Below are 23,608 nucleotides of genomic sequence, written 5' to 3'. Positions count from 1 at the left end.
AAAACTCAGCAGCCCTAGCAGCGTGGTCCCAGGACACATGGCCTGAGCAGGACAGAGCTGAGGGGCAACTTGGCCAGGGCTGTGGAGGACCCCTGGCCCCTGCCCCCACCTGCACTCACAGTCCAGCCTCTCAGACCGACTTCATCAGCCACCCTCGCCCCCGCCCCGTGGTCCACAGGGTTCTGGGGAACGGACTGGACACGGAGGCTGCAAGCCCGTCCCTGGAAGAGCCGGGGCCTTCTCCTTCGCTCTGGACTGAGGCCAGGGGTGACCTCAGTCCCTATGGGAAGCTCTGCCACCAAGGGGAGCAGGCGGAGCTTTAAAACCTCTCCGAGCCCCCGACCGACATTGTCGGGTAGGCCCAAGTGTGGGAACGGGTGACCGGGCAGGCTGGAGAGCACAGAAGGTTGCAGCCAACGGGTCCTGGGGAGGTGGGGTCTGCACAGAGACACAGAGCCTGAGGAATACCCAAAAGCTTTACTGTTCCCCACGGGCACCCAGTGGGCCCATCAGTGGCAAGCAAGGTCTCTGCTCGAGTCCACTGCCTGAGCCCCAGCCAGGGCCGCTGGCGCCACCGACAGGCAGCCCACCGGCTTCCTTCCCAAGGGGTTGGGGCTCCTCAAGTCCAAGGCAGGCTCTCGGGTCAGCCCTCAGCCCCCTCAGCACCAGGGACCTCAGAGCTGCTGCTCTTGTTCCGAAAGTGGTCTCTACTGCGCTTCCTGCTGCCGTGGAAGCCAACAATGTCCACCCCTGGGGGGCCCGCTGCGGACTCGGTGTGGGTGTCCCCCTCGGGCGTGCCCACCTCCTGCACGCCCCCACGCGGGCTGCTCCACTCCTCGGCCTCTGGGCTCCCGGGCCTGGCCAGGTGGGCCAGCTCCACAGGCCCCTCAGCCCCACCAGGCGCCCCTGCCTTTCTCAGACCCCGCTTCCTCTCTGGTCTGGCCTCGCCGGCGCGGGCCGGTTTGGTGAAGACGACTCTGCCCTCCCCACAGCTGGAGGGGTCCTGGTTGAAGGAGGGCACATAGTGGCCGGGGGCGGCCAGGCTCCGGGAGCCCAGGAAGGCCAGGGCGGCAGCCTGATTGCTGTGCTCACTGGCCTCGGCCACGTCTTCCAGGCTGTACTTAGTCCAGCGCTCAGGGTGGGTCACATAGTCGGGGACGGGGGGCGCCCTCCGGGGGACAGGGCTCTGACTGGCCCTGCCTGGGCCTTCTGCTGGAGGTTGGCGTGAGGGCGCCAGGGGCCGCTTGAAGCCCCCACGGTCCCCTAGGCCAGTGTGGACCACAGAGGGTGGCGCCCGCCCGGCTGCCCCCTCCAGGCAGTCAAAGATACTGTGGCTGCGCTGCGAGAAGGTGGAGCTCATGCCTCTCAGGTGGAACGGCTGCACTGCGGCTGTAGGGAGGGCCCTGGGGGGCGAGGGGGGCTCGTCGGGGCCTGAGTCCCCCTGGGCCTCCCCTGGCAGCCCCTCTGGGGACAGAGCTTCCAGCTCAGCACTGCCAGGCAGGCTGAGGTCAGAGTCCGAGTCGCTGAGGGAGATGGTATCAGAAGGCAGGACATCATCATACTCGGGGCCCTGCTCGACCTCCAAGCCAGGGGAGGGCTCGCCAGTCCCCGCCTCAGCCATGTGTCCTGGGCCACACCACACCTAGACCAAAACAGCCCATGAAGTTGGTTTCTGAGGACACCATGGGTTTAAAACACGTTTCGCCTGCAGACCCACTGCCCCGGGTCCCTCTCCCCCCGAACGATCCTCCTCACCTTCCTTGTCTGCAGGGGATGGTGAACGGAGCCGCTGGCAGAGGTGGCAAAGGCGTGGGTGTGGCCTCCGCCTAGAAGGTCTCCAGGCACAGCTCTGTTCAGCTGTTCAAGCGTAGCTGAGAGAGAGAGAAGGGAGAGCCAACCATCAGCCCAGAAGGCGAACATGACGGGGTGGGGGGGTGCCATGACCCGGAAGTGGGCCTGGGTCTACAGAGCCGCCGACACGGGCTGGGCCAGGCCAGGCCAGCGAGCAGGTGTTTTTGACATGTCACCTCCTTCAGTCCCAACAATCCTCTCAAGTGGAGCCCAACTCGAGCGACCAAGAGAACTGCTGGTGGAAGATTCCGGTCGTGAGCAGCCAGTGGCCCTTGAACCCAGGGCCAAGGGCGGCCCCCGCTCAACACTCCCACTCACAACCGAGTGCAACCACTTATCCGCTGCTTACGTGGCGCGTGGCACCTGCCTGGCATGTGGGGAGCTTTGTTCCCGTTTGCTGGGCGATACCCTGGAGTCCCAGGGGGCTGTGCAGCCAAGTCCTCGGCATCTGAGGGTCCAGCTCTCAGGCAAGTGGAGCGTCTGTGATCACCGCGCACAGCCACGCTGGGCAGAGGCAAGCCGCCGCGGCTCTAGGAGCACCTTCGGGGGGCATGTCTCTTCTCCCGCAGCCCTCCCCGCACCCCCTGCTTCCTCCCCAGCTGAGCAGAGAAGCGCTGCTGACACCCGTGTGGTGGCCACGTGTGGCCAGGCAGCTCGCGGCCTGTGTGTCCAGGCCCAGGGGTCAGCCCAGCCTCACGCTTCTGCCCTGCTCTCAGCCGTCCATTCACCGCCTCCTCCCCCCGCACCGCGCCTCCCTCGCCGCAGGGTGGGGGGGACTCACTGCTGACGCACCCACCGAGGAACAGGCCAGGAGGGGCTCTGACGGCCCTGTCCCGGGGCAAACAAAGGCGAGCCCTCCATTCCTGAACGAAGGACTACCTCCAGGAGCGCGAAGGGGCGACAGAGCCGGCCCCGCAGTTCCAAGCCGACTCCTGTTTCCCAAATTCGCACTCCCGTCCGCTGCACCGCTGGGGACGCTCCCGCGACTGCGAGAAGTAGCAGAATCAGTGGGACACTCGGGGGGCGGGGGACGGGGAGACCGAGCCCCCCAGAGAAGGCATCCGGGCATCCGTTTCTTCGGAGTTCTCCGAGCACTTCGGGAGCCCAGTGGCCGCAGAGCCGAGGCGGGGGTGGCGCTGGGTCTCGGGCAGGGGTGTCAGAGGGCCGGGGTCTAGGCAGGCCAAGTCCCAGGAAGTGGGTTCTCTCTCCCTCCTGGGAAGCAGTCTTCACTTTCTGCACTGTGCGTGCCCAGAGCCTCGCCGCCTGCGCACCAGGCTCTCCCTGTCGGGCCTGGGTCTCGGGGACCAAGCCGGCCTGGCTGGGCCACGGTCCGGGGACCGCACGAGTCTCGGGGTCCCAAGGGCCAGGCCTCGAGGCACGGGGGTCTCTGGGCTCGGGGCAGTAGGCCCCGACTGGCCTGTGCCGCCATCCCCTCACCACCAACCTACCGGCTCACTGTGGCCCGATCGCCTCCATCTTGCGCCGCGCTCGACCCTATGGGAAATTGAGTACCCCGCCGGCAGAGTGCCGCGGCTTCCGCCCCTGAAAAACTACATCTCCTAAAACGTACTGGGCCGCTACTCCCGAGGCCTGTCGGGACTTGTAGTCCTTGCGCATGCGCTCTCTTCGCAGCCTCCACTCCCCGGAAATGGCGGCGCTCTTTCGCGAAGAGCCCGGAACCGACTGAGAGGAGGCGGGCGGGGGAAGGGGGCGGAGGGAGAGGCCGAACCGCGACTCCCAGAATACACGAGTGCTAACGGTCAGCGCCGTGTTCCCGTGGCCCCATCGCGCGCAGCCGGAAGCCATGATGAGAGGTCCCTCAAACCGGAAGTGCGTCGTAGTGCGCGGCGTACGCGGCGCCGTTCGCGGACACTTCCGGCCCTGGCCGGAAGCGGCCGGCCGCGCCCCTCTGGTTCTGAGAGACGTGCGCACCGCAGGTTGAGCGCTCATCTCAACCTCCGAGTGTGTTAGGGCTGGAGGGCAGCCGGGGCGGGGGCAGGGGTGGGGGTGGGGGGGGCAGGCCACTTGGGAGTGGCGACCTGGCCCCGCCGGCCGATGGCCAGACTGGTCAGTGCTGCCGGGAAGTGGAGGACAGGTCCCGGTCTCCCCTGGTCAGGCCAAGTGTCCCTGCTCCCTTTCCCTCTGGGGCCGCTTCGTGCCCCACAAGGTCGCGGCGCCTCAGCCCCTAGCGGCTGGCCTGCTGCACCCGGTCCCTGTCCCAGGCCTGGTGTCCTGGCGTGCTCCGCGCATCCGGTGTGCAGGCCCTGCCGCCTGGCCCGGGAAACCAAGGAAGAAACAGCCTGTTTTTCCGTGCAAGCTCGCAACACCTCATTCCTAAGCGCCCCCACGTCCCCGTGTGGCCTCGTGGGGAAGTGCTGGTCCGGTCCACCCCGAGCACTGGTTTTGTAGTGGAACCAGTTTGCAGGTGACACCCAGCCCTCTGCTAGGATGTCCCCGCGGCCTCGAGCATAGGGGCCAGGAGAGAGGAGGGGCCGCCGTGGGCCGTCTTACTGTCCCAACCAAGCTGCCCTAGCACAAGATGTGGAGGGGCACACGGAGGCCCCATGACACCCCAACCCTCAGTGCAGCAGGGCTGGGGTTCGTTTCTAAAATCAGCCCCCAAGAAGGCCACAGGAAGCCCTTCCCGAATCCCCAGCCAGGCCTCGTGGCCTCAAGGGGTCAATTTCAAGTACACACAGGTCAGGGCCGCCCGGTGGCTCCGGCGGTTGGAGCTCCGTGCTCCTAACTCCGAAGGCTGCCGGTTCGATTCCCACATGGGCCAGTGGGCTCTCAACCACAAGGTTGCCAGTGTGACTCCTCGAGTCCCGCAAGGGATATTGGGCTGCGCCCCCTGCAACTAGAAAACGGCAACTGGACCTGGAGCTGAGCTGCTCCCTCCACAACTAAGACTGAAAGGACAACAACTTGGGAAAACATCCTGGAAGTGCACACTGTTCCCCAATAAAGCCCTGTTCCCCTTCCCCAATAAAAAAAAACAATAAAGTGCACACAGGTCAGTGCCTGTGTGAGGCCCATGCCCTATGGGAAGAACAGCTGTGGTGGGCCAGGTGGCCCCTCCTGGGTGTGGCTGAGACCTTCCCCTCCAGCCCCTGCAGGATGCCACTTGGCCACAGCCACCCAGCTTCTCCACAGGCAAGGAGAGGACCCTCAGACACTCGGGAGGGAGCAGTGCATCTGTCCTCTACAGAGCTGTCCCTCAGAAGGGGATCCCCCACCTCAAGCATGCCCTACACCACAGTCCCTGGCCGCCCCACCCGCCCTGCCCGCTCCTGGCAGCAATGCATGAGGAGGAGAGCTGGGAGTGCGGTTGGGTGGAGGCTTCTGTAGGCAGCACAGGGCCCAACAAAGGGGCACTTGCCACCTGGAGGATGGAGTCCTCCCCGGACACCCCAACAAGGTGGGCAGCATACCTGGGCCCGGCAAAGTCCACAGAGCTGAGCCCCACCTGTGTGAGGGTCTTCTGTCCCTTGGGCCACCCCGGGACAGATGCTGTGGGCACAGGAAGGGGCTGGACAGTTTGTTAGCATGCCTGGTTTTTCCTTCTTTATTGAATGAATTTCAAGATGTAATTACAATCGTAGGTGACGTGTTAGAAAGGACAGATGCATTGAAAGTATAAGGCCACTCATAGACCCAGCTCTAGAGACAGGTGGCAGGAGAGGAACACGGATTAAAAAAGGCGTGAGCCGTGCAACCCATGGGGACAGGTGGGTGGGAGGGAGGGCACAGCTGGAGTGGGGGGGCCCCCTCGGCCCCCTGGAGAGGCCTGGTTGAATAGGCGGAGTCCCCCAAGAGGCCTCAGAAGCAGAGGGGGCCATTGTCCTGCAGTCCCAAGGCCCACTCACACGCCACGTACAGGTGACGTCAGCCCCAAAAGGTAACAGGGAACTTCAGGACAAAAACAAAACCTCAAAAGTAAAAGGACTAATAAGTGTAGTAGAGTAATACCAGAAAAGTTATATACACAGGCGGTTATATACCCTCCTCAAAGTGTCCAGGTCGCTCTGGGGGCACCGCAGGGGTCCCGCCGGGCAGAGCGGTGGAGCCTCAGTACACAGGGCTGTTCCGGATGCCACAGCAGAGCACCATGCTGAGGATCATCTCGAAGATCTGTGGGAGGCGGCCCGGTCAGCACCCGGAGACCCCGTCAGCACCCGGAGACCCCGTCAGCACCCGGAGACCCCGACAGCACCCGGAGACCCCGACAGTACCCGCCATCACCCAGAGACCCGGTCAGCACCCGGAGACCCCGTCAGCACCCGGAGACCCGGTCAGTACCCGGAGACCCGGTCAGCACCCGGAGACCCGGTCAGTACCCGGAGACCCGGTCAGTACCCGGAGACCCGGTCAGTACCCGGAGACCCCGTCAGCACCCGGAGACCCGGTCAGTACCCGGAGACCCCGTCAGCACCCGGAGACCCCGTCAGCACCCGGAGACCCGGTCAGTACCCGGAGACCCCATCAGCACCCGGAGACCCCGTCAGCACCCGGAGACCCGGTCAGTACCCGGAGACCCCGTCAGCACCCGGAGACCCCGTCAGCACCCGGAGACCCGGTCAGCACCCGGAGACCCGGTCAGTACCCGGAGACCCCGTCAGCACCCGGAGACCCCGTCAGCACCCGGAGACCCGGTCAGTACCCGGAGACCCGGTCAGCACCCGGAGACCCGGTCAGTACCCGGAGACCCCGTCAGCACCCGGAGACCCCGTCAGCACCCGGAGACCCCGTCAGCACCCGGAGACCCCGTCAGCACCCGGAGACCCCGTCAGCACCCGGAGACCCGGTCAGCACCCGGAGACCCGGTCAGCACCCGGAGACCCGGTCAGCACCCGGAGACCCGGTCAGCACCCGGAGACCCGGTCAGCACCCGGAGACCCCGTCAGCACCCGGAGACCCCGTCAGCACCCGGAGACCCGGTCAGCACCCGGAGACCCCGTCAGCACCCGGAGACCCCGTCAGCACCCGGAGACCCCGTCAGTCCCCAGCCAGCACCGAGACCCACGGGGCCTGAGTAGACGGCCTGCTGCCCCTGCTCACCATGATCACAGCGACCACAATGGCCGCAATGCCGATGAGGTACAGCTTCCCCGAGAAGAGCTCATCAATCTTCTGGTGGCAGTCTTTCTGTGGGGGATGGCCAGCGGGCGGTCAGGGGTGCTGGTCCTCGGGCCCCCCGCAATGCAGCAGCCTGGGGTCATTGCAGAAAGAGCACGGAGGGGCACAGCCCTGGCTGCCCTCAGAAGAGGCGTGAACAGGGCCGGGTCTCTGCTGGGTTTTATCTTACATCCAGTTCAAAACAAATGTGCTGTGTGCACCCTCTTCTACTCAGAGACCACTCAGCATCACAAGGATGGATGCTGACCAAGGGGTCACCCTCCACGCCCACTGGCTGCCGGACACTGAGACTCCCCCATCGGAACCCGCACTTTCCCTGGGGGCCATCAGTAGAACACAGCCCCCAGGCAGAGCACCCGACTCAGACCACAGCACCACCCATGGTGGCCATGTCCCTGACGTGCCCCTGGGGGCCCACCCAACACCTGGGACCCGCAGGGGGCAGGGACGCAGAGAAGTGGGGAACAGCCGGCCAGCCCGCCTGGGGCGCCCCGCCGCACCCACTGCCACACACCTTAAACACGCTGCTCATGAAGTTGCTGTCCGAGGGACACAGATTGTTCTTGTACAGAGACGTGGCCAGTGAGATCAGGGTGTTGGAGCCGCAGCAGCTGAGCTGCAGAGACCCAGGGGGCCCACGATCAGCCCCACGCATGTGTGGGGAGACGGCCAGGGACATGCATCCCGACGGCTTCCCCATTCTGGCGTGCGGGTGGGGGCTGGGATGTCCCCTCCGGGAAGGACGTTGCCCAAGGCCCCTCCTTCCCTCCTTCCAGCTCAGCCAGGCTGCACTCCCACCGGCCTGGTCTATCTGGTTCCCACAAGGACCCAAAGGTCCCAGAGAAGCCCCCCCAGGGCTGGCACAGGAAGCCCCTCGGCCCTTGAGAGCAGAGCTGCCAGACCCCAGGTCTGGGCTGAGGTCAGACAGCACCAGCCAGGCTCCGGCTGCCACCCACCTCAGGCGGCCCCCAGCCCCCGCCTCCCCGGCCAGCGCACCGTCTCGTGGAAGGTCTTCACCACAGTCTTGGCATTGTTAGCGTCGTCGTCCAGCACGGCCTGCTGCAAGGCCTGGTCATAGAACTGCTTCACGTCCTTGGCAATCTGGGGACGGATGTGGTCACACTCAGTGAGGGCCAGCCCCCGGGGGACAGGCCCAACCCCCACCCCCAGCTCAGCCCCCAGGCCATCTCCTCCAGAAAGCCCTCTGTGGCCTTCCTACCAGGCTGGCCCCAGGAGGAGCGCCAAAGAGCACCCCGTAGTCTGACCCCTCCCCCACACTGAGCAGCGGGGGCGCCTCCTTCCCCTCCAAGCTGGGACTGGCCCTCCAGTGGACCCAGGCTCACCTGGTCCTTGTTGACAAAGCCCCAGATACCAGCAGCCACTTCACAGGCAAACAGGATCACCAGGCAGGTGAAGAACTGGGAAGGCCACGCAGGGCCCAGCGCAGAGGGCAGAGAAGGGTGGGGGTCAGAGCAGGCCAGACACAACCCAGCCTACGGGGACCCCAGACCAGGAGGAGAGCTGGGGGCTCGACTTCCACAGATGACGAACGCCCCAGGGACCCGCGGTGTGTGGGGGCAGTGGGTGGTACCCACCCACCCACCCACATCCCAACCGGGATGAGCCGCACGGAGCCGAGAGACACACAGTCTAACGGCCTGACATCCTCATCCACACGAGACCAGACTCTGTAGGATGGGCCATGGCGAGGGAAGACGAGGTCAGGAAAGCACCAACGGCACAGCCCCAGTGCCCCTCCCTCACCCCCTTTCTCCCTTTCCGCACAGGAAGCAGCTGACCATGGTGTGCCTCAGTTTTCCCCACTGGAGACAGTGACATAGGCTCCCACAGTCCGCCTCTCGGACCGGCCAGGCCCTGAATGCCACAGGCCTCAGCTTCCCGTCAGCACGGGACCTCCCCAGGGACACCTAAGGCTGACTGTGGGGCTGGGACTCACTCCCTATTTCGTTTGTAGCTTTTTAAAGAAAGAAAAAAAGCAACTTTGGAACTTAGACTCAGAAACTGGACATAACTGCGATCAACCGCGTCAGTATGTAAGAGCCAAAGAGGGAGAGAGCCGGCATTCAGGGGGAAGGTCCCCAAGCCACCGTGACCCTCCTCCAGGGCCACACTGGCACGGGGAGGTGCCGGGGCTCCACATCAGAGGCCTGCCCTGGGTAAGGCCACGATGCCTCCGCCGGAGGTCCTGGTCCTGCCCGCTGGCTTTGGCCCTGCTGTGGCCCCCACCCACTCAGCAAGCTGGACAGAGCTCCCCACCCCAGCCCAGGACCTACCGTCCCCAGCAAGCACTGGGACTCCTGGATGGCCCCATAGCAGCCCAGGAACCCGACGAACATCATCACGGCACCCACGGCAATAAGGATGTAGATACCTGCGGGTGGGTGGGGGAGGAGGGGCCTCAGTTCCCGCCGTCCTGGAGACAACGGAGGACACCCCGTGCCCCGACATCGCCCGAGAGAGCCACCACCCCACACCTCCTCCCTGGCTGTGTGCCCAGGATGCCGGACGCAGAGGCCAGACACCTGAGGCCTTGGGGAGGAGCAGTGAGGGTGCCGTGGCCTGGTCGGCCAATGAGTGCCCCCATGCCTCAGTTTCCTCTTCTAGGCACTGAATGTCACTCTGGTAAGTGCTTAGAGAGCTCAGGGAATCAGAGCTTTATGGGGACTGTCTCTCCCTGTGTGACACCCTACAACCTGCACCACTCTGGTTCCCACAAGCCTCCAGGACTTGGTGGCTGAGAAGGACCACCCCCTTCTTGGTGCCTTGGTACAGAGGGCCCAGCCGTTGGCCTATGGGGTGGGTGGAGGGGGACAGCCCAGGGATCAGGTGGCACCTTCTGCTGTACCCCCCTGCGGGCAGCATGCAGTGCCCATTTCAGTGGCCCCCTTCCTGGGCAGGGGGTCAAATCTGGCTGCTGTGTGGCTCCTCGGGCTGGAGGGGTGGGCTTGAAGCAGCTCCTGAAGCCCTGGCCCTGGAGACTGGAGCCCACTGGATGAGGTGGCCTCGAGGCTGGGTGGCCAGGCCCTGCTGACAGGATGGGGTACGTGGCGGCAGGGTGGCAGGCACGGCTCGAGGAGGGCACACAGGGGTCAGCTGCCCAGATGCCCACCAGGCTGGGCTCATGTTCCTGAGGGGGCAGGAAGGAGTGCCAGGGGCCCACGAGGCCTCTGGCCTGGCCATGCAGCTGTTCCTGGTGGCCACAGCCTGCCCGTAGGGACCTCCCATGCCCGGTCCTCCCTGCAGACCCGGGCCGTCCCACAGGCCACGGCAACAGCGAGGGCAGCGCCAGCCCTCTCCAGAGCTGGGACTACAGCTCTCAGCCTGCACTGCCCATCGTCCGCTGCCTGGCCAACCCAGGGGAGGGAGCCCAGGGTCCAGGAAAGGCCCAGGCCAGACAAAGCCTCCGGGCGCACTGGGGTGCCACGGGGGTGCCTCCTGCTACAGCTGCCCTCAGGGCACAGCACGCTCACGCCCGGTTCTCTCCCCTCAGACTCTGATACCCCATCGTGAGATGAGGTAGGACCCAGGGTTCCCATCCCCTGTCACTACATGAGATTCAGTGCGACACTGCAGGGTGCCTGGGAGGGGAATCTCGGCGTTCAGGGCTGTGGAGGGCCTGGGGGGCCAGAAGACCCAGGAGCAGGTGCCTGACCCACAGCACCCCAGGCCCAACCCCAGACCTCCCGCTAGTACCTCCCCCATGTGCCTGGCTCTGGCAAAGGAGGTCGGGGACCCACTAGGGCCTGCAGGGTTGCCCAGTACTGAGTGAGCTAACCCGCCCCCAAGGCCGGGCGTCGCACAAAGAACCCTTGTGAGGGCCCACGTCTGCCCGCCCCTCCCCCCCCACCTCCTGGGCAAGCTCAGCCCACATCAAGGCCAGTCCTGGATGGGCAGGGACTTGGCGGCCAGAGGGGCTCTGAGCGGCCCCCACCCACCCGGGGCTACAGGCCCTGCCCCCAGCCTACCTGCCAGGTAGTCAAGAGGAGCAGAGGGGAGGCCGGTGCCAGGTCTCCATCCTGCCAAGGGTGAGAGCGGCCGCAGACCCCCACGTGCCGCCCCCTCCCCTCTGTGGCAGCCCCGACCCCAGCCTGTGTCCTGTGGTCCCGCTCTAGACCCCCACCCCAGCCCGGCCCTGAAGCAGGTGAGCCATGCCTCGACTGTGAGGCTTGGTGGCCTTGTCCCAGGAGAGGGACCCCTTCCCAGATGGCCTGTCCCAGGGCTAGTTCAGCTCTGTCACCAGCAAAGCCCCTCGCCCCAGGCCCTGGAAAGTGGACATGGATGAGAGGGCGGCATCAGCCCTCCTATACCTGGACAGGACAGCGACAAGCTGGGTCACACCTGCCTGCTGTTGCCTGGTTGGGGGGGGCGGGAAGAGAGGCCTTCCGGGGGCCCCAGAGGAGACAAACATCCCTTGAGGGTCCTCAGACTCCTCAGATCTGCGGTGCCCACATGCATTCTTGGGCTGGCAGGCTCACACGCTCTTCTTGAGACCCAACCTGTGAGGGGCTCCACAGCCTGGGGGGAGGTGGGGCTGGGAACCCACTGCCCCGGGGAAACCACTGCCAGAGCCACTGCCCATCCCCCTGAAACCCAGCTCTCTGCCTCGGGCCCAGAGAGGACCGTGGGCAGGAAACGGACTGGCACCGCCCCTCAGGACTCCATGTTCCCTGCGTGGGATAGCGAGTGCACGGGGCCATCCCACCTCAGCAGCTGAGCGTGTATCCCAAGTATGAGGGGTCCCGGGTGGCAGCTGAGAGGGGCACAGACCTCTTCCAGTTCCCACAGAGGACACAAGCCTCGCAACAGGCCACAGGGTGGCCCAGCCGTGAGCCCTGAGCCGTGAGGGTGCACACACACTTCCTGCCCTGCTACACGGGCCCGTGGGGACACGGACGAGAGGAGCGGGGCCAGGGGCCATGCCGTGACAGGACAGAAGCATCTCAGCACTTCCTGGGCTCCATGAGGGCCAGGCCTGCCTCCTGCTGGCTGGGGCCACTGGGAGGTCTGCTCTACACAGCCGGCCTCCTCCTAGGTCACCCGGCCCCTGGGGCGGCTGGGTGGCCCAGTCCCCCCGCCTGACAGACGCCTGGGTGGGGGCTGCAGCTGGTGCTCTTCAGGAGAGGCAGCTTCATGAGGTGGGAAGGTGTGGCTGCGGGTGGCCTGAGTCACTCCGGCCCCACCCTCCCTCCTAGGGCCTGAGTCCCATCCCCAGGCTCAGCTGCTAGTGCCTGGGTTGTCCAGGCATCCAGCCCCACCCCTTCCCTTCCCTGGGAGCCTCCCCCGAAATACCTACCATGTGGCACAGCCTCCCCGCCCCCAACCAGCTGCTGCCCTCTCACCCTGGCTAGGCCCCCAGAGCCAGGCACTGGACCACTGGGGGGTAGGGGGGGGGGACTCAGGCCCCTATGCCTCACCCAGACCCTCAAGATCCCAAGCTGACCTAACCCCACAGACTCACCCTCATGCACAAGGAGCTCTTCCTGTTGGTCTCCTCCCCACCCCAGTGCACAGCAAGCCCGCTCGGGCACTGCCTCCTCCTGGAAGCCCTTCCTGACTGCCTGTCTGCTACGTCACTGTTTTTGGTCAGATACCTTGATGGGCTGGCGAGGTCGTCGGCCCACGCCACACACTCACCGACATAGAAGGTGTTGGGTGCAGGCCTGTCTCCGAGCTCCAGGTAGAGGAGGCTGGTGGTCTGTGGGTCATGGCGCAGCCACAGGGCCACACCGAGGATCACACCTCCGGCCAGCTGGGGAAAGAGCAGGCACGTGAAATGGGCCACACTGAACACCAGAGAGGTGGGGCCACGTCAGTGGTCCAAGGGCCACCCTTGTGGGCCCCACTCAGCCACCGCTGGGGTCTGGGACACCCACTAGCTCCGGATGTCCCCTGGCTGCCCCAGGAAGGCCTGGGTATCAGGGACCCTCCTGCTCACAGGGACCCCACTGCCAGACCCGACCCTCCCGCCAGCACCACTGCAGTGAGACTGCAGGACAGGTCACCTCAGATGCAGGATGGCCGGTTAAGTCTGCATTTCATACGAACAACGAACACTTTAGCACAAGTGTGTCCAAAAATGGCACAGGGCATACTTATCCCAAGTGTACTTGTTTATCTGAAGCTCATAACTGGATGTCCTGTTTATACTTGCTAAGTCTGGCCAGAGGCCACACAGACCCCAAGCACCCCAGGGACACTGGGCCCGCCTGCGGGTGGTGGCGCTGCCCATAGTCCTGGGCTTGTGTGGGAACCCCATGGAGGGGGCTCCAAGTCTTTGCTGCCAGGAGAGGGGTGGGGATTTGATGCCCCCGGGGCCCTGGTGGGGTTGTTGACATCCAGGAAGCAGAGGGGTGAGGGAGGTGGGCGAGGCGTGGGAACAACGTACGTCAGCTCTGGAAAGGGGAAGCTGCTGCCAGGGGAAGGAAGCTGCTGCCCTCTCTCGGGAGGCTGCTCTGGGCAGTCGGGCGGGACAGAGCGCCCTGCCTGGCGCCCTCAATGGACTCACCCTTCTGCGAGCACAAGACTCAGTGGCAAGTGGGTCTGTCCTTGGTTTTTCTTTCTCCTCTTTCTTCCACTTCCCCCACCCCGCCCCCCACTCCAGTTCAAGCCATTGTTTCTCAGTCTAGTTCTGTAGGACACAGCTCCCCAGCTGGGGCAGTCAGTCGCCGTCGTCGGTCGGCAGCTGCCGGCCACTCTCAGGATGGCTGCCGGCCAGTCACACTAGCACACGGCAGCCCACGGCAGCATACAGCAGCCAGCCGCAGCTCACAGCAGCTCCAGGAGAGCCGTTGTTCAGAATCTTATCTGTAGAGGGCGCAGCTCACTGGCCCATGTGGGAATCGAACTGGCGGCCTCGGCGTTAGGAACACAGCGCTCCAACCACCTGAGCCACCGGGCCGGCCTGGGTCTATCCTTGAGGATGAGCCCAGACCAGGCCCAGCCAGGTCTATGCCTCCCTGAGCAACTGACCAACCCAGTCAAGCACCCAGCTGCCATCCACGCCCGTCTCCTCTGCCTCTGCCATCCACATGCTGGCAGCCAAGGCCTTCCCACAGCAGCTCTGAGAACCTCCAGGTGCTCACCCCACCCACTCCCACAGGTGCATGACCAAAGGAGAAGAGAAACCAAAAACCGGACCCTGAGAAAACTAACTGACCAGCCCAGCGCCTGCCCGCAAGGCCCTGGCCAGGGATCAGGGCCCAGGAGGGTGACAGGGGAGCATGCTCTATCCAGTACGACACTGGAGGCCCCAGCACCGTGGGCCACCCCAAGGAAAGCCCTGATCAGTCCTGGGGACTCCCAGGCAGGTGACACTAGGGCAACAGTGAGGGGGTAGGAGGAGCTGGGGGCTGCACCCCCACCCCTGGGACCCTTGAGGCTTGGCTGGTGGGCACCACTGGCACCCAGCAGCAGCTGGGCTCCCACCCCCCACAAGGGGATGCTGTGGGCACCTCCCCTTAGAGGACCGGGCACCCTCTGCCCCTGACTGGCACAGCCCCCTCCTCCCAAAGGTCAACTCAGTTTCCCAGTCTGGCAGGCTTTGATGGCCCTCCAAGTGTACCCGCCGGCCAAGGTCCCACCCCGGGCACTCAGGGTCCCAGGCTCCTAGCAACCTGTCCCCACTCTCTGGTGCCTATCACACCCACTAGAGGGCTGGAGGACCCATGGATGTGTGCAGGGGGAAGTTGAGAGGGTGGGGGCAGGGCGGGCACCCCAGAGTCCTGCTCCTCTGAGCTGGCTGCCATCTGCAGTGAGGCTAAAGGTTGCCGTGGTAACTCTGGCTCGAAACTGTCACTTATTCTGTTTTGAAACTGTGGTCCAGAGACAGCTTTGTGAGATGATCCAGGACGGGGGGGGGGGGGGGGGGGGGGGGCGGGGCGGGGAGCCTGTCCAGAGTCTCCATCTGTAGTCACAGAGACGGGGCCTCAGTGTCCCCAGCTACAGTAGAGGGGACCCCAGTGTGGAACGGCAGCTGGCTGGGCTGAGACCACCCTTACCTTCCCTGTGCAGCCTCCTCACCACAGGAGCTGAGGGGACAAACCTGTCTGGGGACACATGGTCCCAAGAGAAATGCGGCAAGGGCAATGCTATCCTACCCCAACAGCTGCTGGTGGGGCTGCAGACATCACCCCCGCTATCTGGGGCAGGGCTTTTGGGGCAACTCCTCTGGACCGGCCCCCATGGCCCCCAACCTTCACCTTCTGGGGGCGGGGGCCAAACCGAGAAGCTGGCCCTGCCCTGAAGTGCCCCCTCCCTCCTGGACCTCGAGCAGAGGGAGGGGTGAGAGCGTCTGCAGGGCAGGGTACTCCTGCCCTGCCCAAACCTCGGCCCAAGACCCCACCACGGGCCTAGGAGGGCAGGGCTGGGGGCCCCGAAACAGCACCACAGGCCTAGAAGACGCCTGCTCTTCAAAAGGCGAGCTGCCGACCGGGGCGGCCAGTGGCTACGAAAGGGCGGGAAACCAAGTTTATAAAGAACCTGCAGAACTCAAAATAAGCCAACAGCCCAATTTGCTGAACAAAGGATGGGAACAGACACGTCACCAAAGAGACACAGACGGTGAGCACACACGTGGAAAAACGCTCACCACCATCGGTTGTCGGGGAAATGCACGTAAACCAGGGAGACTCCGGATCCCGTGACAGGGGCTACCCTGAGACCACCACCAACCAAGGCTGCCCAGGGGGCGGCCGGGGGGAGAAGGGGCAGCCTCAGAACAGGGCGGGGAGGGGGTTAGAAGTTAACCTACACCCCCCGGTGCCCTGGCTGCCCCCCCAGGTGTCCCCCACGGGGCCGAAGCCAGTGTCCACACAAAGATGTGTCCTCCCACGCTCCTCGCAGCTTTCCGTGCAAGAGCCCCCCCACGGGGGACACCCCAGATGTCCATCGGCTGGGACTGGATGGATGGACAAAACCAACCACGGTACAGCCAGTGAGTGGGACCCCCCGACAAGGCCTAGTGAGGAATTCCTGGTGCTACACCTGGCTGAGGCCCCAGAGTCCCACTGGGTGACAGCCAACAAGAAGAACCACCACCTTCTGGTGCCACAGACATGAAAGAAATGCAAAGCATGTGCACTGACAGAAAACAGGCCAGTGGTTGCCAGGGATGGGGGGCGGGGGGGCAGGAGGGCTCACAAGGCCCCCGAGGACACTTCTGGGGGTGACATCCTGAGGGCGGTGGTCTTATAGGTGTCTACTTATGTCAAAACTTCAGTGTACGTTTGAAATATGTGCCGTTGATGTCACGTAAAGCTGCTTTAAAACCCCTCCCCCAAACCCCTGCCCACTGAACTGAGAAGCAAGGCCTTTGGGGTGCATGTTTGTTTCTTCTGGGTCCCAAAGGACCTGGGCTGCTGTCTCGGTGGCAGCGGCCCACTAGGGCAGGGCAGAGGGACATTCTGGGCACGCCAGGCCTGCAGTGGCCAGCAGCAAGCACCTGGAAACGCAGGTGTGTGTTCACAGACCCGAGGTCACACGTACAGCCATCACCAGAGTCCATTGTTCGCGGGACGCATGCAGCAGGAGCACTGGGCCAGGTCACCTCAAGCCCACTTCGGGGTCTTTGAGCCTCCATACCCTCATCTGTGAAACGAGGAAACGGAGGGACGTGGAGCGCTGAACACGCTGCCCTGGACACAGCAGGCGCTGGCAGCCTTGTCGCCTTGGCAGTAGGAGCCCTGGGATGCGTCCTCCTTCCTCCTGGTCCCTAGACAGCTAGCTCTCCTGCGAGCTGGCAGGTAGGAAGGAAGTGGCCTGCCAGCTGCTCCTGTACCGACGTGCTGTGCTGTGGGGTGGCCCTGAGGACGGATCCGGCTAACTGGTCTCCTTTCTGGAGGCTTCCACAGCACACTGTGTTCACAACTACGGAGGGTTCTGCTTTTGGTTCTCCCTTCCTCCTTTCTGAGAATTAACGGCATTGCCTAAGTAGCAGCCAAGCACGCTGGGTTCCAGCCCGGCCCGTCTGCGTTTCCAAGAAGCTGCTACTGTGAGGCAGTGGGGGAGGGGTGCTCCCCAGACAGGCATGGGCACCCTCCGCCAGGACCCAGCCGACCCCACCGGCACACAGAACCCCACCCCACAGGGAAGGCAGCACTCTGTGTCCCCATCGCTCCCCAACCCCACCCAGTGGGCCCATGGTCACCCCATGTCCTGCCCACGAGTTCCACGGGCAGCAAGGGTGACTCATGCATTAGTGCACAAGCAGCAGCTGGTGTCTAGCCCAGAACCCAGCACCCAGTCTCTCATAGGGTGGCCCCCCTGTGACCCAGGAGGGCTGCCAGACGGCAGCCACGCCAAGGGGCCTCAGCTCTGCGCCATCTCCGCACCCTACCCCTAACCCACCACCCACCACCTTGATTGTTGCACACACTTGCCAGGAAAATGCACCATCAAGTGCCTGCCCAGCTTGGCAACTGGGAGTCCTAGGAGCCTGGAGACGGTGCCCTGGAGGGCAGTGAGGGCCAGATGCAGGAAGGATGGCAGGAAATGCCCCTGGAGACACTGGGATAGGTCTGAGGGGAGAGGGGCAGCGAAGACCCTTTTAGGATGGAATGGGGGGGGTCAGTGGGGGCAGAGGGAGGCCCCAGTGCCGCCCGTCGGGCTGGGTGGGGGACCTGGGTCCCTGCAGGCTGACCCTCGCCTCCACCCACCATGAAGGGATGGGCCAGACTCCTCCCTGGGTGACATAGGGCCCATCGCACAGGGCCCTGGGGGGCGGGAGGCTGTCCCTAGGACCCTGCTGAGAACTCTTGCCAGCAGTGCCGCTGGCTCAAAGCATGAAGGAAATGCAGAGGGAAGAGCAGGGACCCTCACTTCAGCCAGGAAGTGGAAACCTGTGTGGCCCCTCCAGCTCAGGAAGCTGCTGGGCAAGGCGTCTAAAAATAGGTGTGAGGAGCTGGGGGAGGACACGGGCCCTCCTGGGCCCCTCTGGCTGGGGAATACAAGTGCCACTTTCCACCAAGACGTGAAAGACGTGAGTGCAGGCCCCTGAGGACACCCTGCCACCTCTCAGGGTGTGGTACAGTAGACCTGGGACGCCAAGGACCAGATCTTGAGCCTGCCACCCCCTCGCCAGGCAGGGAAGCCAGGAAGTGGCCTGCTCCCCCACCCCAAGGCCAAGCCACTGGCTAGAAAGCCCAGTCCTGTGGGAAGCCCCTCCCTGCCCCACTGGTCCCTAGAGGGATGGGCATGTGGACACAGACGTGCTAGGGACCTGCCAGACAGAGAAGGGCATTGAGGGACACAGAGAGTCACACACTGACCAGGACCTGGGTGGGCTGACCCCACTGAGGAGGGGCAAGTGAGGGGGTGGTCTCAGGCAGGGGACCAGAGAGGGGGTGGAGGGGCCCGGCAGCAGGTCAGGGCGTCCCCGGCCAGCAGCACCGCGAGGCCGCCAGGCATGGCCTAGTGACCTTCCCCAGAGCCATACTGCCATGTGAACCACTTTGGTTTCCAGTCTGCCCTCAGCACTTCCTCATGTGGTCACTTGGGGACCTTTTCACCCTGGTGAGCGTGACAACAGCCTGGCCCCAAAGAAGGCAAAGGGGACAGCCCCAGCCCAGTGCCTGCTGGCCCAGGGGACAGCTACTTCATGATCTGGAACTGTTACCATCTAGACAGCCTACATCATAGGCTGTCCACGCAGAGGGTAGGGAGCTGAGCCCCTGGGGCGGGGAGCAGAGCCGCCGCTGTGAACCCTGGGCAGGCAGGTGGCACTGTAGCCGGTGGTTCCCACACCTGCTGCCCCTCGGAAGCCCCTGCACCCGAGACCACCAGTATGACCACTGGCACGGAGCTCCGGGGTTCAGGCTGCGCAGCCCCCAGGACTGCAGACCCAGGAAGGTGGGGGCCTCACTCCTGCTCCCCAAGCTGTGCCCGGATGTCTCAGCCTGAGTCTCCACACCCACTGCCAGGAGCTGGCTGTCAGCCATGGGACAGAACCACAGTGCCAACCACAGGTGACGGCACAGGTAAAACAGGTTACGGGGCACCGTTAGACATCTCCCCAGGGCCGACCAGGGTATAGGACAGGCAACACAAAAGGGTCCTGTGGGCAGCACAGGCTGCCAGGGTGAGCTGACCGCCCACTGGCTCCCCACGGCGGATCACCCCTGGCTTCTCATCCTCCACGTTCTCCACAACGACCACAACACTCCAATACCTCCCAGAGTGAGAAGCAGGGGCACAGCTGCAGGGAAGAGGGCAAGGCGGATCCCTGCTCCCCAGGCCTCCCTGCCATTAGGACCCCACACCGGGGCTCTCAGCCCCCATGCCCAGAGCGTCCTCACCACCCTGCGTCAGGAGCCCCCACAGCCACAAGAGCTGGCAGCCAGCTAGGATGGGAGATCCAACTGCCAGCCCCTTGGGCATGGCCCCAGCCCACCTGCGGGCACTCCCCTAGCGTCTGCGGGCCCACCTGGAGGCCCCCAAGTGGTCTTGTGTAAACCTGCTCTGCCATTAGGAGGGGCTAGGGAAGGGTCCCAAAGTACAAAGTGAGTGTGTGTGTGTGTGTGTGTGTGTGTGTGTGTGTAGCACTGAGAAGTCCAGAGGCTTCTAGAAGCATGCTGGCTCAAACCACACCCTGCGGGACGACTCAGAAGGGTGCAGAGGCCAATCCCAGGTGAGCCTGGGTCTCTGTCCAGGAGTCCCAGCCATGGGGCAGGTGATGCCGCCAGGGCCAAAAATCACCCAGTCCTTGCTGAGTGCCCGGCCTGGGTCCTGGGGGCCCAGGGCCGGAACGAGAGCCCCTGGGCTTCTCCCCACCCCCACCCCAGGGCCCTCTCCAAAATGCCAGACCAGTGCAAAGGTGACTGTTTGCCCTTCCCACGGGCTCCTGGACTCTAAGCATTATTGATTTTATGACCTAGTTTCGTCCCTGTCATGGGATTTCAGGCGCTGAAATGAAGGCCCAGAGGTAGAGTATTTGGGACGGGATGGGTTTTGGTCCGTCCCCTGTCCGGACTTGGAAGTCGTATGAGATCGAGATGGGGCTGAATGTAACTGCAGGAGACAGAACTGAGCTGGCAGGGGTGGGGGACCCCACAGGGAGGGCACCAAGTCAGCACAGGAGCAGAGAGGCTCAGGGTCCCAGGCCCCCACCTTTCACTCCAGCTCCATGCCCCTCACTGCTCACCCCAGGGGCAGACCTCAGACTTCCTCTTCTCAGCATGGGCCAGCCCCACGGCTGTCTCTCCAAAGCTCGGCAGCCAGATGTCCGGGGGTATCAGGGGGAGCCCACTCGCCCACACACTGAAACTGGGCACAGGAAATCCCCTGCGCCCCCCACCTAGAGCCTGCCAGGGCCACATCCCTCCTCCCGGAAGGAAGGCGACAGAACCGCTAAGAGATAGACAGTCATGTGCTGTCTGGAAGTGAGAATTAAATGCCAGTTAGCAATGCTTCTAATCAGCCTCGTTCCCAGCCGGGTCTGGCCACCCTGCCTCTGGAAGGCAGCCACCAACTGCATTAGGCGGACGGGCAGCCAGTCCCAGGCAAGGAACGCTCTGCTCCTCTCCCCGCAAGGACCAGTGGCTCCCTGGCCAGCCCCCCAGAAGTGGGTTCTTATCATGCCCATTTCCCAGGTGAGGGCAGCAGGGCTCATGCAGGCCAGCCGCCTGCCCCAGGTCACCAAGTCCAGTGCGGTGAGCAGGGATCTGAGCCTGTGCCCTTCCTCATCTGCTCCAGTACCGTACCGGCCCCCTCTGCCAGGAAGCCCCCTGTCCCACCCCGATGGGCAGGGGTCCCATGCTGCCTGGCTCCGGCTCCCAACCTGATACCTGGCTGGCTGGGGAGCCCCAGGGTCTCAGCACCGGCAGGGCAGGAGAGCAAGTGTGCAGGGTGACCCAGCTCCTTCCTGGAGAAGCACGCCAGGCCACCTTCAGGCCTGCTCCCACGTGCTTGGGGCCTTTGCCTTTCTACTTACTCCCCAAGAAGGAATTTTACAAAGTTTCTGGGTCCACATACCCATTGTCACCCTCTTCTCCCGGCTCCCACCCTTGGCAGCCACTCCTGCACTGTGACTGGGGTGCCCAGCTAGCAAGTCAGGTTGGGCACTGGGAGCCCCACGTAGGGGCCTGAAACCCTTCCCCAAGGCACTGCCTCCACCGGGACCACGCTGAGCAGGCTTCCTGCTGGCCACCTGGCCCAACATCCATTTCCTGAGTTCAGCCCCTACCTGTGAGCCAATCGACCAGCAACGCCAGGAGATAGGATTCGGAGGACCCCACTTTAGAGGGGAAGAAGCTGGGGGCTAGGACCAGAGCAGTGGGAGGGAAACTTTGCCCAAGCCCAACCCCACTGCACCAGGCTCAGCCTGGTGATGGAGCGGGGTGCAGAGAGGGGCTCCTGCAGGGTGTGCCCCCAGCCCCACAAGGCTCAGCTCTGCATTCCCTCACCAGAGGGGGTGAACCGGCATGGGTGGGTGGGGCCACGGTGACTGGACCATGGAGACCTACGGTGCAGACACAGTTCTCAGTGCTCAGCTGGAAGTGGGAGGGAGGGGACAGGCCTCGGAAACATTTCCCTAAGTCTCAATAAAGAACAGCCCCAAGGGACGTGTGGAGCCTCCACCCCAGCTGCTTGGGAAACTACCAGACTGGCCCAGCTGCCAGCTCCAGGGGGCCTGATCTGCAGACCTCCCCAGCTGGGCAGGTGGGAGGGACTTACAGCCCAGACACCAGGCCCAAAGACAAAGAATCTACTCCTGGAGAAGTCCCCTTCCTGTGCCTACCCTCTACCGCCCTGCCAGGGTCCTCGCCCCCATATCCAGGCTCAGCAGAGGGGCATCTGGGTGCCCCATTGACCCCTATGTTTGCCTGGCCAAAGCCGGCAAACACTAAATCCAGGACGACACCACCCCTCAAAGGCCCTAGTGGCTGCCTGGGGCCAGGCTTGGCCCACCCCCAAGGCAGAGGCCAGTGGCCTCCAGGGGTCCCCTAGGTCGATGTGACACCGCACTCTACCCCCAGCTAGAGTTCAGTCCAGTCTCTGTCTTCTCGACCCCAAATCCCTTGCTGCCCGAGAACCGCTCTGGGTCCTGGCTGTCCAGATGGGAAGCATATGTTCCCACCCCACATACTCGGGGTGAGCAGCCAGGCGTGGCAGCAGCATGGAGGAGCCTGGGAGGGGTCCCAGTCACTGCCCAGGGAGGAGGGCACGGCCATCATGAGAGGGGCTCCTTCCACCGCCTCTCCGGTCCCAACACTGACAGGAAATGGAAACAAAAGCAAAACTCCATCAGTCACTGACCAGCAGTTTACACCCAAGTCAGGAAAATCCCAAAAGGACTATCCTGTGGGTGCTTCTTTCCACAGTGGAAGTCCCAGGCCAGCCCCTGGCCCCCAGAGCTCAGGGACACCCAGGTCTTCAGGCCCCTGCCCTGTGCCAACTGGAAGGGACTGCCCCATCCCCACTCTCCAGGCCTCCACCACCTTGGGGGCCAGGCCTGGCTGGAATCTCGGTCTGGGTGAGAAGGGCAGGGGGATCTGGCCCCACACACGGGGGCCACCACGGTGCAGGCACGCCAGCACACAGGCCACACCCGGCCCAGTGTGCTTCCTGTCTGCTCACCCCAGTCCAAGACCCCAAGAACGGTCCCAGGGTGACGACAGCTGACTGGGGGGTGAGCTGGGCTGGGCCAATAGTGGGGTGGCCAGTACCCAAGACTCGGACGGCGTGTGCACCCCCAACCTGGCCGCCCATGCAGGGGCGGTGGCCTGGATGAGCTCATGGGGGCGGGACGCCCTGAGACCCGCCCTCAAGCCCCCCCCCCCCAGTCCCCGCGAGGCAGGGTGGTCCCAGGAACAGCATCCAGGGGGCTGAGCAGCCCCAGTACGCGGCCCGGAGCCCGCATCTACCCCACCTATCACCATCACCAGGCGGGAACAGACCTGAGGCCCCCAAACGCCCCGGCCCGGCCGCGGGGACCCGGGCCCTGACGCCCACAGGCCCCCAAACCCGGCTCGCAGCCCCCCGCCCCGCCGTCAGGGGTCGCGACGCTCCCAGACGACCCCCACTGCCCTGGCCTGCCGGCCCAAGACCCCCAACCCCGCGCCCAGCGCGCACAGGTGGCCCCACAACTTGGCGGCCCGGCCGTGCCCCCTCGGCGGGGCCTAGCGGGGCGCGCGGCCCGCGGCTCTGCTCTGGGGCGCCCCCGCCCCGCCCCCCCCGGCCGGGGCTCACCCAGAAGACGAAATTGAAGACGAAGAGCAGGTACTTGATGCACTTGGTGCAGCCCTCCACCCCCATGGCGGCGCGGGCGGCGGGCGGCCTGTGTGGCGCGGGCCGGTCCTGGGCAGAGGGGCGCGGGGCCTGGGGACCTGGTGAGCGGCCGGGGGCTGAGACGGCGGCCGACGGGCGCGGAGGCAGCGGGCGCGCGGGGACGAGTGGCGCGGGAGGCCGGACTGGGATACGTGAGGCCGGAGCCGCCGCTGCGCGCTCGCTGTCGGTCCGGGCGCGCGCCCCGCTCCGCCACTTATATGGCGTCCAGACACCGCCCCCCCGTTTGCTCCGCCCCCGTCTGCTCCGTCCCCGGCCCCGCGGCCCCGGAGGCAACCCCTCCCCCTCGCACGCACACTTAGAGGACTTGGTGTCCCCAGGA

The 23,608-nt window shown here is 64.7% G+C and overlaps 2 protein-coding genes across 6 annotated transcripts; both read right to left on the bottom strand.

The window, feature by feature from the left end:
• Positions 1-451: 451 nt before the first annotated feature.
• TSSC4 (tumor suppressing subtransferable candidate 4) lies at positions 452-3,801 on the bottom strand. Of its 5 annotated transcripts, none has more exons than XM_033121410.1 (4): positions 3,300-3,801; positions 2,648-2,837; positions 1,756-1,871; positions 452-1,642 (listed from the first exon to the last, which is right to left on the bottom strand). In XM_033121410.1, exon 4 carries the CDS (start codon positions 1,619-1,621, stop codon positions 644-646), a length of 978 nt encoding a protein of 325 aa, XP_032977301.1. In that variant the 5' UTR covers positions 1,622-1,642; positions 1,756-1,871; positions 2,648-2,837; positions 3,300-3,801; the 3' UTR covers positions 452-643. The 5 variants fall into 5 exon arrangements, with proteins under 5 accessions (XP_032977301.1, XP_032977302.1, XP_032977303.1 ...); XM_033121411.1 differs by having other exon boundaries at positions 2,731-2,837; XM_033121412.1 differs by lacking the exon at positions 2,648-2,837.
• A 1,591-nt stretch (positions 3,802-5,392) lies between these two features.
• On the bottom strand, positions 5,393-23,451 carry CD81 (CD81 molecule). The gene is made up of 8 exons (XM_033120328.1): positions 23,191-23,451; positions 12,643-12,757; positions 9,282-9,379; positions 8,331-8,405; positions 7,984-8,088; positions 7,502-7,603; positions 6,910-6,996; positions 5,393-5,982 (listed from the first exon to the last, which is right to left on the bottom strand). The coding sequence occupies exons 1-8, from the start codon at positions 23,254-23,256 to the stop codon at positions 5,920-5,922; spliced, it is 711 nt and encodes a 236-aa protein (XP_032976219.1). The 5' UTR covers positions 23,257-23,451; the 3' UTR covers positions 5,393-5,919.
• Between the last annotated feature and the right edge of the window lie 157 nt (positions 23,452-23,608).

Source organism: Rhinolophus ferrumequinum, chromosome 11, assembly GCF_004115265.2.
Source record: "Rhinolophus ferrumequinum isolate MPI-CBG mRhiFer1 chromosome 11, mRhiFer1_v1.p, whole genome shotgun sequence".
In the NCBI taxonomy this organism is placed as follows: Eukaryota; Metazoa; Chordata; class Mammalia; order Chiroptera; family Rhinolophidae; genus Rhinolophus; species Rhinolophus ferrumequinum.
Note: the sequence above shows the minus strand (reverse complement) of the source record. Positions and strands in the feature narration are given on the sequence as shown.